Source organism: Drosophila biarmipes, chromosome 3R, assembly GCF_025231255.1.
Source record: "Drosophila biarmipes strain raj3 chromosome 3R, RU_DBia_V1.1, whole genome shotgun sequence".
NCBI lineage: Eukaryota > Metazoa > Arthropoda > Insecta > Diptera > Drosophilidae > Drosophila > Drosophila biarmipes.
The window spans coordinates 7,035,536-7,051,106 of record NC_066616.1 but is presented as its reverse complement, the minus strand read 5'-3'; the positions used below and the strand labels follow the sequence as shown (position 1 = coordinate 7,051,106).

General features: G+C 40.5%; 1 protein-coding gene across 8 annotated transcripts in view; it reads left to right on the top strand.

Annotated features, from left to right (window-relative positions):
* The first annotated feature begins 224 nt into the window (after positions 1–224).
* Positions 225–15,571, top strand: part of LOC108027260 (AF4/FMR2 family member lilli) — a 34,454-nt gene continuing 19,107 nt past the window's right edge. Inside the window, exons 1-2 of one of the 8 annotated variants that reach the window (XM_044091317.2) lie at positions 225–494; positions 915–1,262. In XM_044091317.2, coding sequence (XP_043947252.1) covers positions 1,206–1,262 — 57 coding nt within the window. In that variant the 5' untranslated portion in view covers positions 225–494; positions 915–1,205. The other 7 variants (XM_017098622.3, XM_044091349.2, XM_044091359.2 and 4 more) reach the window with 7 other exon arrangements.

The following is a 15,571-nucleotide window of genomic DNA, read 5'->3' as shown; positions in this document are numbered from 1 at the left end:
TTTTTATACCATTAGCGGTATATCGGGAAACCAGCTGTAGTGGGCAATTGTGACGTCGCAGCTTAACCGGTTGCAATGCGCATGTCGGCGTTGCCAGGTTTTCGAAAGGCAAGTCAAACAAAATTAAATGTGCAGCAAATTAAAATCGTCTCACCACGAAGTTACTTCGTAATTAATTGATTCTCTGCTTAATTAGTAATGCACTTCCCTGGACCACCGACGCCCATGCGAACATCTGTTTGGCGAGGCTTCCATTGGCGGAACCACTTCCAAATCGCTCTCGCCGAATTCCAGGCCCTGCGTCAACTCCAACGCCGTCGCTTTGGCTTCGCTCGGTGGATTATTTTCAGAGACCTTTCAGTGCAGGTTCAGTCGTGTTCGTAACGTCGTCGAGTTGAAACCGCAAGAGCCAGGGCAGATCCACACAGCCATCTAAGCAGCAGTAGCAGCAGCGGCAGAGCAGGGAGCAGAGAGCATCGGTTCAGTTTTAAAAAGTGTGTTTCCTGTGTTTCACCTGAAGTTTCTTGGCTCCATTGCCGTACCAACGACTCGCTCCAGTGACCACGAGCACAGAAAAAGAAACGGCCAAAGAAATGCAAAGTCGCAGCCAGCAGCAAGCGGCTAAAAGTATTGCATACCACGGGGCTGCCATGAAAAATAGATATCGATTTGCCAGGTCACAAAAATAAGAATCTGAACGCGGCTTTCGCGCAAGTTACCTTTTAGTGCCCAATAAAAACGCTTGCCCGATATAATCGAGGTATTATTGGCTAATTACGCTGACATTCAGGGGGTCATACAATTGCGGCCTGAGTGTGTGAGTGCGAGTGTGTATGTGTGCATGAGATCATCGCCGGAACACGGCGCCTGCTGGTATGCAATACTTTTTCTCACGCCTCGATTTCTCCCCGCAGCGGAAGTCGTCTAATCCAATTTGGCCTATGACAATACAAACGCACTTTCTTCGCTACGCATTATCCAGGTGCGTGTGCGTATAGAGAGCGAGAGAGAGAGAGCACGAGCGAGCGAGAGGCGAAATATTAAATTTAAAGACAAGGCGCGTGTGTGTGTGACCCATGAAAAGTTGTTAAGTAAAAGCAACGCCAATCGCCGAGTTTCGAGAATAGATAAACCAATAGATACGTGCGCGTGTTTAATTTGTATTTTTGGCACTTTGGTTCGGCAAACAGCAAAAGCATTTCCCTATGATTGGCTCATTCTGGAATCTGTGCAGAGCGTGCCCATCAATGCCGGTAGACAAGGTGAGTAGCGGGCAATACTTCCGAAGAGTTGGTGGGCCATTGAAGTATTATGTATCTTTTCAGGTCAGAAAAATAGTAATATAAGGTTTGATGAAAATATCAAACAAACGTTTGCGGCTTTTTCACTGTTTACGATAGGAAATGTTATGAGATACTAAGATATTTTAAATATTATTATCTCGATGAATGTATCCTAAAATATATATGCTTTTAATATTTTTATCAGGAAAAATTTAGTTAGACATGGGATGGTAAATTTAAGCCCAGTTCTTGGGATATTTTTGTCTGTGTACTGGAGTCTTTAGGTTATTTGCAGACTGTTTTCCGGGGCTTTCGCTCCTTTAGCCTCTTAGCCCAGTTTGCAGACAGCGAACATTTCGTTTATAGCGTCCAAATCGTTTGATTTATGTACGACAGTTGTCTGAATACGCGTTGGGTATGGATGTGAGAGTTGTGTGTGGGACACATAATAGATTTTTATTGCGAACTTGCAGGCGACAAGTGAAAGGGGCTGCAGTCGAAAATGGGGTGACTTGGCCTGAGTTATGACTCGTTCGAAAGAATCGTGGGATTAGGGTGCATTTTTAATATTGGGGATTTTTTATATTCCATTTGCGGTATTAAATTCAAGGGTTAAATCGCGCTCAAGGGACAGAAGCCGAATTTAAGCATGAAAAATGAGGCAGATAATTCCCTGAATCATAATTAAAATTTTTATTATTTCGGCCAAATAAGTTTTAGCCCTGATTTGCAATATAACCTTCCATCTACCATCTGTTAAGCAATCAGAACCCATCTTTGAATTATTAATTAATAAAGAAACGCTATTTATGGTGCTACCAACCTTTAAATAACACAATAAGGCGCTATTTAGGTGATTCGTTTGGCTTACCTTGGCTCACCGCGATTCATGTCACCATAGATTCATCCCTTGAACTCTTCCACTTAACTGATTTCCCCTTGGCCACAATTTCCCACCAGCTTTCATAACGCTGATCAATATCACCTTACGTCTGCAATCCTTGGAGTGCCGTCACAAGTCGTTTGTCCAGAGGCAAGCAATATTTCTGTGCTTATTTTCAGACAATATAGAGCGAATATATATGCAGTCCCCAAGTAAATAACTGAAATTCGCTGGCAGCGAATAAATTAACTTGCATTACGCTCGACACCAATCGCGTCAGCGTAAAGTAAGTAACAGCCAACAAAAAAATACGATAAAAGGAAACATGGAACATGGAACCGAGGCAAGAAAAATGGGCAAAAAGGCAGAAAAGGCCCAGAAAATCAATAGCATATGGCTAGTGGCTTGTTTGGGCCCTCAGCTGTGGCCGGCCGGGGTGCCACATCGCACCCGGATTCGGACCCGGACCCGGACACGGACCCGGACTCCGCCGGAGACATACGACCGGAGAACTGGCTCTCCAGCCTTCCAGCGCTGCCTTTCCAGCGGCTGTGCAAAACAGCTGATTCATCAACTTGCCGTGACAATATATAAGACTGGGGATGGTAGGAAAAAGAATCTGGCAATAAGCACTTCGCAGAGTGCAGTAGAGCCCTGCTAATCAAGTACTAATTTTAACATTTTTTCTGTTTTTTTTTTGTTAACAATAATCCACCTTTAAAACAACAATGAATATTGATTAATTGTTCAGTAATGGAAAAGTATTATGTAGTAGATATTCTTCAATCTTTTTAAATTGTTTGCGCTTAACTCGACATTTTGTTATGGATAATCTTTTTTTCTTAATGTTTATCCCATCTTAAGTAATTTAATGACTTACTAACCCTTAGATTTTCTATTTACAAAAATCCATTTAGTTCCTATTTCGCAGAGAATACTGTAGAACTGGACAGAGTTACACATTTCACATTGCGCACAAATTGTAGGGTACAACCTTCCATTATTTCAAGAACCCGCGCATGTGCAGCTGAAAGAGAAATGGAGAGGGACTTGGAGAAAGCGGAAGCGGAGAAAGAAAGAGCAAGTGCAGAGAGCACCTTATAGCCGGCTTTTACTCGGAGTTTTTGTTGTTGTTTCGCGCTGCTTGTTCAGCCATATGACGTTCGAGGCAAAATTGTCTTGCGGTATTACATCAGCGCAGGGCAGTCAAACTTTTATGGCGCCTCCTTCCCCGACCGCTCCATTGCCACCCACTTAGCGGCACCCGCCCGCCGACCGCCCACTGCCCACCCACCTAGCCAGCAGCAACAACAAGTGCCGGCTAAGTGTCGCCAGTCGGTCGGCGGTTGCATGCCACACGCTTATCGATTCAGCTCGCATATGGCCACCGCCATGCTTAATCCTTAGTCACTCCCCGGATCGATTCGCCGATTCACTGCAGTCAGCTGGGCGTCGGCCACAGTGCACTGAAAGAAATTAGTTATTTTTTTGAGAATACTTCTATGGCAACTATGCAAGTATGGTAGGGAAGGGGTATAAATAAAGTGGATGGTAGAAGATTTTTCAATCTACTTCTTTTACAGAATCCACGAAAAAAGTTTGCAATGGGATATTTTTTATGATACTACATTATGTTTTGTAATGGTCAGTGGGCTATTTCATAAGAAAAAAAATTATATTATAAATCATATATTGTATCTGGACATTGGTCATTAATCTTTTTATACAAGTTTTTGGTCGATCACATGGCTCAAAAGAAAAACCTAACCCCATTTATCTTCTTTAATAGTATACGAAATTTGTTTCTGTGCAGAGTCACTCAACTTATGGCGAATTATCTCCCACTGACACTCGCAGTTATATCCGCAGTATTGTTTGCCTCCGTCTATAACCGCCCAACATCTTCCGTTGGATTGTGTGAAAGGCGAGGCGGTTGCCTTTGTAGCTCATGTTATCTGCTGGATGCAGGAAACCGTCAAGAGCCGCCCACTGCCACCCACAACATAGTTTCCACACTTCCCGTCTAACCAAATTTTTGTTCCTCGGAGTCTTTGTTTTTCTTGCTATATTTGCTTGACAGTTATGGTGGCTTTAGGTTTTGTTAAAAAATGTCAAAAAGGAAGATAAAAATAATTTAGTAAATTGAAACTTGAGTCCTACAATTGCTGAGTATTTGTAATTTATTGCTTTGGAAACATTTAAAAAAAATTATTATTATATTATTATATTAAATTATTATAATCAGTGATAGGTTTTATTATAGTTCTCTAGGTTCCCAGTACTTTAAATTAAAAAACTCAATAATTTTGGCAAAAAAAACCACTGGAAAAAACGATAAAACTAGTATAATCATTTAAAAAGAGGTGTAGATTATTCAGGTATAGAACAAACCTACAGGACCTTTAGTCAGCTGATTTCCTTTACCAAGCCTCGGTATCCTTGGAGAATATTTATATAATTGAAAGCTGCAAACTTCGATTGTGCAGCAAGAGGGTGCGAATATCCCAAGCGAACTCCTCGTCCCCGTCCGGAAAACCCTTCTTATTGCATCTAACGAGGGCAATTTGCACTTTTCTGCCACTATCCCCCCACAACAATCGCCTCAATTGCCAGAACCGAAAATGGGGAAGCCAAAGGAAAACTCAAACCATTGGGGCGAGGAGCCCAGAGAATATAAAGTTTTTTGTTTTGTCTTCTCGGCGGTTGTTGAAAACCGAAGTGCAATCTCCATGGAGTTGGTGGAAAAGCGGCAGTCGGGCGAAAAGTTTTCTAATTACTTGGTCAACTGTTCGGCGGCGGTTAGTGTGAAATCAAAAATGTAAAGCACTTTTCTCTGAACTCTTTTCCAGCGAATATACAATTTTAGTGTAAAGCTGTTCTGAATTGCACTGACGTGCACAGAAAACTTTAAATAACCTGACAGACTGTTTAAATGTTTGAGGGACAAGAAGTGGGAGGAGCACATGTCGCACGAGAGATTTTCCCTTTTTCAGCTTTTTCCGCTTTTTTCGGCCTGCTGTTGTTTTTACAATTGCACTTTCTGGCAGTCAGTCGTTTGGTTATTTGCATATTTTCAACACAAATCAGTGAATCGCATGCAGAGCGAATATAAAATTTGTACATTTCTCAGAAGTTTGTATTTCCCGCTGTTCACCGGGTTTACTTTATTTGGGAAAATATTTTCGGGCTGTTGAATAATTGCAATTATAATGGAATGCCTTTCGATAATTGTAGTCTTATCGATCAAGTTTTACAAGTAAAATTACGGTGCTGTTTAATATGATAGATGTGCAGTGGTTAGTAGAAATGTTCAAAAATTGTCAAAATTCAACTGAATGTTAAGTAAAAGTTTTAATAAAGAATATATTTGTTTCAAAGTAATCTGAATAAAGTATAATATCAATAAACAACAAGGGTACATTGATGTATGACTTTGCCTGCACCTGAGAATTCTTAGCAACTTTATTACAGCCTTGATTGTTTGGCTCTGATGTGTGCGGGTACGTTTGGCGTGTTAATCAGCAACAACTTCTCATATTGATTTTCCCATCGACAGCCATTAAAAACTGTACACGAATGTCGAACGGGCACGAAATGTCTATCAAGTCGTGCTCATCAATGTCAGGCGATTAGAACTTGTATGAACCGAACTTTTTCCATTAAAGCAGAAGCCTCTGATGCCCGGTAAAAGCACTATAATGCAGCTATAAGAGCGTCGCTTAAAAGCCAATTATACGCCATTCGCTGATGATTTCCGTCTTATCTCATTTGGCGCAGGAAGGAACCGAAAAATGCCAAGAAAAACGTACTTTCATTAGTTTTAATTAATTTGCGAGAGGCAGCGTTAACCGAATGTGCCCGTCTATACGACAACGCCCCATCCTTGGCCCATTACGTCAACTTTGACTCTAGTATTTCCACCTCCTAGTCCTCTCGGCCATCCAGCCATCCAACCATTTCCGCCAACCATCCATCAGCATCCTGAGCGAGCCAGGGCCGTGCCATCGCATCGCCTAGCGTATTTCAATTTCAATTTTCTGCCTTTGAACTAATGCAATTATAATAATTTCCCCTCGCAAGTGAATGGATTACAGGCCGGGCTAACGGCCTGCCAGGTGCCGCATGCCATATGCTATATGGCATATGCTGTGTGCTGTATATGTATTTATGGGCGGCCCAGCTTGTCGTCGCTGCACTGACGCAGTCTCAAAACCCTTTTAAACCTGCCCTCTGACCCCATCTCCATGTTGGCTCTTGGCTGGCGACCAAGTTGCAAGGGGCTGTTGATGCTGACAGTGCTGATGGTAATTTTATTGGACGGCCTGGGGTTGGAGAAGTGGGGGAATCTTAAGGAGCTCTAAAGGTCCCTAAAGATCTATCTTTTTTTTTGCAGCCAAGTGTAGTCATCGCCCATTAATTTAACTACCGTGTACTTGCGTTTAACTTTTTACGACACACAATTACTATCAGTTTTATACTGCGTAATGTATATACCACCAAATAGACGCTGAGTTATTCCAATGAACATCCATATCTAGCTGCAAGATCTAAGATACTAAAAACTTTAAACCGAACATGCTAGTCCATCTGTTGAAATAATATCTAGAATTTTTGTAAATAAAAAAGATCACAGATTTTATAGATAAGTAACTGCCCTGGACAATTTAAAATAGTTTTTAAATTGGTCACAATTGTAGTATAATAGTTCCTAGAAAATTGCAAAAAAATTAACAACAATGTATTAATTGAACCCAAATGCTGGCATTGGCATTTAGACAAATCTCTCCTTTGATTTATTATAAGTTTGATATGAACAAATTTATTGTTCCGAGTTTAGTTAAATGAAAATGTTTCGTGATTTATTTTATAGATTAACCTTGTTCTTTGCTAGTTGGCTGAGGTCCTTTAAACCAATGTTGAACACATCGTTTTCAAAAGTTTTGAATAGGTATGTTAAAGTACGTACGTGGTACTTAACGCCCACAAAAACGTACTTTTAATCCTCGCAGTGCCGTAAATCATAACGATGATTATTATACTCAGCTTTTTATTCTCCCTCCCTAAAACGTTGCTCTTCCATGATCTAGTTGTTCAGGCTCTTACCATCCTCGGCTAAGCGCAGAAAAAATCTTCACTTGCACAAAAAGTTAAATGTTCCTCGCTTTCAGGTTCTAGTGCTGGCTCTCGCTGCGCTTTTGTTTTTAACTTGGCCAACACAAACAAACCCTAAAAGTGTGTAGAGGTGTGTGTGCAAATCCCATTATATCAACGATATGGAAACTGGTGTGCGTATGCATTTTTTATGCGTTTGGCCGGCGGGAAGCAGGAAAAACTTTTGCTCAACAATACAAAAGCGGAAAATATTTAAGTGGCCATGAAGGGGATGCGAAATAAGGGAGGGGGCGTGTCCCACCCCTCTTCTGACCTTATTTGCTTATAAGTAATGTGTTAGCTTTAGCTTTTGGCAAGCGGAAGAGAAGTCGCTGCCAATTGGCCGGGGTAAATGCATATATAAATTCATATAAAATTCCTAAAATATCGGAGTGATGTCAGCCGAATAATTCGGTTGTATTCGGGAATTTTCAACATATTTTAACACAGTTCATGCAAATATTTACATGGGAGTGAAGCACCAATATCAAGAGAATTTAAGATTTGCACAAATGTTCTTCAAGGCGAAACTTGGCCTGCCACTTTGTCATTCAATGGATGGCTTTAATTTCATGTTATTTGCCACATTATTGTTCAGCCTTGCAGTTGGCAATGGCAATTTGATATGCAGCTGAAATAGAAATAGAACGGCAGCATGGAGAAGACAAAAAACCAGCTCACACAATGGACAATTATTTGCACAGCCAAGAGATATGTATTCTCACAAACTTCGGCGCATATCCATCGGATACAGATGGGCATTTTGTATGCTGCAGTGCAATTTTGTGCTGCATTGTCCTAATGGCTTCCAACCAGCGCTCGGCATTTTCAATTGCCGGCATTGAGGGATTTAGCCAACTCCGCTGCGCGACAAGCCAAGTTCAGCGCGGGTTAAGTGGTCCCGGCTAAGTTCGCTGATTGCGCAATGTGCCAGACATGTCTGTCGCAAACATGCTTTTGTTTCAGCACACAGGGTTCAAAGTCTGGATTAAAACATGACAATCCGAAAACAAACAAAAAAGTTTAAAAATCGAATTAGATAATAATGCATGGAAACATTTTTCTAAGTCTTCTTTAGCATTTATTTACTGATTTAAATGCTGTTCTATGTTCCTATCTAAAGTAGTTCCTTCATTTTTGATTATCCCGTCGATACATCCGTGCTATATCTAGACCCAATTTGATAATAATTTTATTCCAATAGACAGAGTTCTTGTAAAAGTCCCTAAAAATCGAAATGCTCTTTTATAACCCCTTAAGCAGAATTCCCGCCACCAAATAAACGTTTCCGATTGCCTCCTTCCTGGCTAGACAGGCGTTTGTACTGCGAAGCAAGTAACTTCGAGAGTGCGCAAACTGAACGAATGCATAAAATTCAAATTTATACAGGCCAGTTAAAACTTTTCAGTTGAGCCGAATGCGAGGAAGAAAATGGCGTAATTTAATCTTCAGGGTTCGTCGGAGACTTTATTGACTTAATGAGTGATGTAATTTATAGTTTGTCCCAACAAAAACTGCTGTTGTCTTAACCATTAATCAAATTAGCTTAGCCCAGTCACAAATGAGTCGACCTCGTTTGGAACTGGTAGAGGAATAAAGTCTGTCACAGCCAGAGGGAAAAAAAAGAAAAAAGAATTTTCAAGCTACACGAAGTTTTTCCTTTTCTCTGCAATTTAGTCACATTTTTGCCTGTTTATGATTCTTTAGTAAAAACTTCGTGTTTGGGAAAACAAAGGCTGTGAATAATCTAAGTGCGCTGATAACTGCGAAACTTTTTTGGCATAATGTCTTGGCTGTGTTTCGTGAAAGGCGGAAATGCGGTAATACGAGAATTCGAAGGATGCTGAAATGTGTTCACAAAGAAGTTGACGTCACATTTGTTTGCGGCTTTTTAATTTTGTTTTTCCTCATTTTTCCTTACCTCGCCGTTTCCTTTCATGGCTGACGTAAGTTCGGTGTACTTATGTAAGGGGAAATTTCCATTCGCAATGCATTTTGATTGCAGCCTGGAGGAGCTGAAAATTGCCAGTAGATCCTGCGGCTAGATAGAGATACGCCAAAGGAAGTAAGGAGCCAGGAGCGAAAGTCTGGGCTGAAAAATAACCATGTTCTGATGCCCTTAATTTGGATACTTCTTAAGCTGTAATATAAGAAAGCCAAATTGGGCGCCATTAGCTTCCAGCTTCTTTTATAGCAATTAGGAAGCTAGGGTATTACAAATAGGTCCATAGGATATGATTGTAATTGTGAGGGATCTTGGGCTTATAGGCTCAAAACATGAACATGTATTTAATTTATATTCAAAGTATTACAATTATTCTAATATCCCAGTTTATTACAAGTATGTACACTATAACTCATGGTATTATTACCATGAACTGAAAGTATTAAATACATATTCATAATAAAATTATTATAATAATCATAATAAAATTATTATTATTATAATATCCCACTTGTGACTTTTTAGTAAGTCTTCTCTATCCCCTAACTATTCTTCAATTTATTTTGTTTTAATCCTCTGAATACAATGTATTCCAAGATGACTTCCTAGCCCGTTTCAGGGTATTGGGGCACCTTTAGCCAAGCGCGTGCCATCGATGGGAAAGTCGCGTTGTCGACAGCGTCGTTATGCACATGAGTGCACTAAGCACAGCATTTCACACAGATACTCACCCACACTGGCGCGGGCAGATTCGTTCACCCGCACACTGACAAAAAGCACTCGTGCGGTAATCGCTGAGCAAGGAAAACAAAAGCAAAAACCGTTCGAGGCACGCACCAGCGGCGGAAAATAGTTTCTCCTTCGTTTTCCTTCTTTTTCATTTTTAAAGAGCTCAAAGGAGGTATCGAATTTCGTTTTAATTGTTGAACATTGAATAACGCTTAGCAGCAGATGCACACTCCCCGTGGAAATGCAGATGCAGACACAGATACGAGTATCATTCTTGTCGGCTCAGACATTTGAAGTTTGGCTCGAGGACGGGGACAGGCAGGAAAAAGCAATTAAATATGCCCAACGTTCCTATGTTTGTGTTCGCCACCTCCAGCCGCCGGCGAACTGCGCATAATTTGAGTTACATTCTGCTCGCAAGTATGACGAATATTTTCCAGCCGGAGAAGGTGTCACAAAAGTTTGCTTTCATAAATTGCTCAGGAAGTGCTGCAATTTCTCGGCCCAAGTATGTGTGAAAGTTTTCCTTTGTCTGCGGCTGGCAGAGTGTGCAGTTGAGAATTTGATAACTTAAACGGATTTTAATTTCCATTTGTTTTCGAAAGGGATTCCAGAGGTCAATGCTGTCAAAATGAACAGGATCGTAACGTAATTTGGGAAAACAAACTTAAAAGATCAAGAGTGTGTGCGAGGGTTTTTACCAACTTAAGTATGATTTTTGAACTAATTCAATTTAAAATTTAATAGTTATGAGTTCCTTGGTTATTTACATCATTGGGCTTTTTTTCATTTAAAACAAAACTAGAATTGTAATTTTTAGTTTTTATTAATCAATAAATAAAAAATGCATTTTACAAAAAATATTTTACATAGCTTCACTTTTTCTAAGAAACCGAATAAAGGTAAAAATAACCAATTAAACTGACAAAATAAAAAATTAAAGTATAAATAAAAAAAAGGTTTCCAAAGTGTTTAATAGTAATAATTGGGAACCATCTAAATGATATACTAATTTTCGTGAAGTCTCAAAGCAAGCTTTAAAATCCGCAAAAGTGTTTGACCATATTCTGCTTATACGAACTGCAACCCGGTTCGGAGTGCACTTTATATGCAAAACCCGAGCTTCATTCGCTGAAAAGGTGTTTATGAGCTTTCTGTCTGGCCTGAAAGGCGAAACGTGCCTGGGAGCACACGTTTCCGCCAAATACAATGTATTTTATTCCCGGTCTGGTTCTGAGTGAAATAAAATGAACTTTAGAAAATTACGAAGTCCGCTGACTTATGCAGAATTTATAGGGCCTTGCCGTTGGACTTTTTGCCGCTGCCACAAGCAATTTGGCTGAGATTTGCCGTGGACTGGGCCATATAAATCAGGCTGTCACATCGGCAGCCATGTCAACGCTAAGCCGTCGAATCAAAGCCAAAGCCAAAGGCCCTGAGCCAAGCGGACCAGAAGGTACACATAGGGATTAGAATTGAAAAGGACACGGACGATGTGAAGCACATGGCTGTGGGGCGAGCAATAAAAGCGTCTTAAAAGTTTAATGTCCCTCGATTTGCGGTTGCATACAAATGACTTTTCAGCTGTCGTCTATACGTCGCCCCTGCACTCCAGTTTCCGGCTTCCTGTCTGTCCTCTCCGCCGTCTGACTTTGGCTGGGAGCAAATAACTCGCAGCGCTGGGCTTAACGACCGCCTTTGCATCGCGCTTTTCTAGCTTAATTGTATGTTGACATTAAATTGTTGCATAACTCGTTGCCAATCTGCGGTTCAGGAGTTTTCCCAAAGTTTGGTGGGTGGCGAAAGCCGCTGGGACCAACAGGGATGGGGGCAGAAACTTTTTCGAGTGAAATCAATTTTATTTACGAAAGCCAAAATTACCAAGTCTTGCCAAAGAGTTTCGAGTTTGAATAGACCAAAAATTACACTTAATTAAAGGGGTCCCCCGTCTTAAGGTCGAAAAGAAGATTTTTTTCCATAAATCATTTCTAAAACTTATGTATCAACTTATGGCTATCAAGATATCGAGATATAAATGCGACTTGGCCGATCGATTGAAATTTATAGGGCATGTTCAGCACATGTGTGGGTTTGGCCGGTAGTAACATAGTTAAAATAGGACACATCTTTTTTTGTATAAAAAAAAAGAAAAATAGACCAAAAGCCGCGTTTTTTAGAATTATAATTTCGAAGTCTTGTAAGAACATTATTTTTCAATATTTTTGAAAATCTTCACTGCGGGACATAGCACCAGACTTACTTAAAATGCTTTTTAATTTTTTTAGTTCAGATCATCCGATGAGCCGAAATCCTAATAACCAGCAAAGAATTTTTTTCATCCGCTATTTCAAAGTCCTCTTTAATTTTTATATATTTACACTTATTTGTCATATTTTACTTTCCTAACAATATCAAAGCTTGAAGTTTCGCGGTTTAAAGAATTCACATTTAACCCATTTTTTCCATGGAATAGTTTATTATAACTATGAACAAACATTTCCGTTCATAGGAGCTTAAAAAAAAAATAATCGTATGTAATCGTATACTTTAGTATACACCAATAGGCAAAACTTTTTCCGCATCTTTTAAATGCCTAATTAAGTAAGATTTTACTATTTGCTGTTAGGCCAAGGTGTGCACTTTTATTATATTTTTTATAGAAGACTCTATTAAGCCCCTCGCTGCGGCTGTAAATTAATTCCCACTAATTAAATGTTGTCCGCAGTTGTTCTGGTTTTATTTGAACGGAAACTAAATCCATATTTATGTGCAAAGGCGAACTGAGAGGGCGGAAAGAAGGCGGTCATGCAAATGAGCAGTGTTCTTTAATTTAATGAAGGTGACCTCCAACCCGGGCTGACTTGGGTTGGGTTGGGTTGACCAATGTTCCTCGTTAGGCGACGACCTCTTGCGGCTGTACATTAAAAAAAGGACGACGAGTTTCAATTTTTTATATTTTTAGCTTCTAAGCAAGCCCGCTACATAATGAATATTAAGTAAAACAAACTTAGCTCGAAGTCCTCTCATTGGTTATACAATGCCATCTTAAGTGCTCCCTTGTAAGCTTAAAAGATAGTATTTCTTTATATGATTGAAAACCATAGTCACATTGTTATTTAATATATATTCAGTATATTTTTGTTTAAAACATACAATTATAGTATTATTTTTGGAACGAATGCTGGCGGCAAGCACCAGCCGACTCCTGCCTGCCAGTCAATCTGCGTCAGTCAGTCAGTTTGAGTTTCGGGGCGTGTCTCATTTCAATGCAGCTGGCAATTAAGTTTGTGGCAGGAGCATCATTCCTGCCGGCCTGGGGCCACTGCTGAGTGAATTAATTGCCGGCGCAGACCACGCCAACTGGCAGCAAACATCCCACAGGCCGAGTTAGTTGAGCAATCGAGCAAACTAAGCCACAGTGGCACAAAGGCACGCACCGGGTGAAAATGGGGAAGGGGCTCGAGTCCGGCTGCGGCCACCGTGCAGCCCACCTGGTCAGGTGCTCTGTGGGCTAGGCTTGGCCGGCGGAAACCATAAAAGCAGCCCTGTGTTTGCGGCCGTTGTCCGTGCCAGACAAAATGGTGTCAAATGGCAAAAATGCATCGTAAACAAAAAGTAAATGAAAAAACTTTTCAAACAAGTCGAGGGCTGCGGCAAAAGTAGCCACGCAGTGCAAACAAGCAGAGAAGTTTTCACAAAGCTGCAGTTTTGAGATAAGATAACAAAGAGTTTGCATAACTTTAATTAAATGTTTGTTAAAAGGTTTGGGTATTTCAGTTTTAATATGTTGATACTTCAGAATTAGAATGCATTAAAAGTTTTTTGGGTTTGATATAAAGTTTATTTTTACCATTTGAAAATTGTAAAACATTTTTAAATCAACATTTTAAGAGCTTAGAAAAGCTCAGAAATCAAACAATATTCAAATATTATATAAAGACGTTTTACTTTGAATGTTTTGTTGAATATTAAATAGGAGGTTACGTGTTCAGAGGACTAAATGTTTTTACTTAGTTGTGTTATAAAGCTCGTTATTACCATTACTTGATTTTAAAATCGATGCTATAATAAGTTTAAAAAGTAAGTAAATGGTACTCGAAATTATATCAATACGATTAATTTTTAATGTTTTTGAATGTTAAATAGGAGGTTTTGTGGAAGGTTTTTACGGAAGAAGTAGAAACCATCTAATAAAAATTTTAATTAAAAAAAACATATTTAAAGAAAAGTTGCCACCGAAATAATTTTTTTCAAACAAATTAGAAGCCCTTTTTCAGTACTGTATAGTCCGCCGGTTTTATCTTCCGCATAATTTGCAACAAACTTTGCAACCCCACCCCGAAACGCGTTGGACAAAGACATTTTCTTGTTCCCCAGAAATGCGGTTGGCACTTCAAAGGACTACACCAATACAGGGGCGAGCATATGAGACCACAAAACAAGGATCTCGTAGGCGATAACTATGCTTCGAGGTGTCATTTTGCTTGTTTTGCCCGCATAAAACTTGAAAGGTCCCTTCGGGAAGATTAAACACGCACACGGACCCCCCCTCCCACACACACACTTGTGCGGTCAGAGACTTGGACCTGTGCGAGTGTGTGTGCGGATTATGGTGCAACTGACGCCTGCAAGTATGCTACGAAAAATACTGGAGAGCCACCCTTGGAAATAAAGGCCATAAATTTATCTCCAGTATGTGCATCGGATATGGGAAAACCTATACAAGAAGTATGTCTGCAACGTGGGCATTAATTTATAGGATAGTTAGGAACACCACAAATTGGCCATTGATCTATGGGCCAACTTTGATGGTGCTCGCCCCTTGGAAACTCCATTAAAAATCACTCGCTGCACCGGCTGGACCCTTTAAGTCGTAAACTAGACGGCGTTTAAAATTTTAATTAAAACGCTCCAGCCAGCAGGCGGAGCCGGCCGACCCGCCCATCTGTCAGCCGTGGGATAGTTGAGATGTCAGCAGGCTTATCAGGATTTCAACATCAGTGCACAGTCACCAGGACAGGAGACAAAGTGGCTCCCAGCTAAGGGATTGCCGTCTCTCTCGCCTGAATGCTGAAAGTTTAAAGCGAAATGATTTCCCCAAACTATGCATATTCTCCTCGTTGGCCCCAAAAGCCGCACCACACTTAAACATTCATATGGAATTAATTTTTAATGAACCCTCGAAAAAAAGCGGATACATGATGTTGAAATATGCATGCTGGGGTGCGGCTGCATTAGGTGACCGCAATCAATTGGGCCACCACAGGCATAAATCAGTTGGAAGATATAAAAGTCTCCTTTTTGTTGTAACCCACCTTCCATGACATGATAAATTGTTGCAGCTGCCCAGGATGTGTACTGAAAGTTGGCTGGCTCGTAAATATATATGCATATATGGACTTTAACAATGTGTTCGCCGTGGCGGTGTGAGTCTGCCACGTGGCAGGACCCCTCCCACACTCTTGGCAGTGCGAAAGACGGCGACGCCCCTGACATCAACTGCCAGTTCGGGTGACAAACGAACCCACGTAGGCTCGGGCTTTCCTCCAGCGGCTCGAATAAAGTGAGCTCTCACTGCTG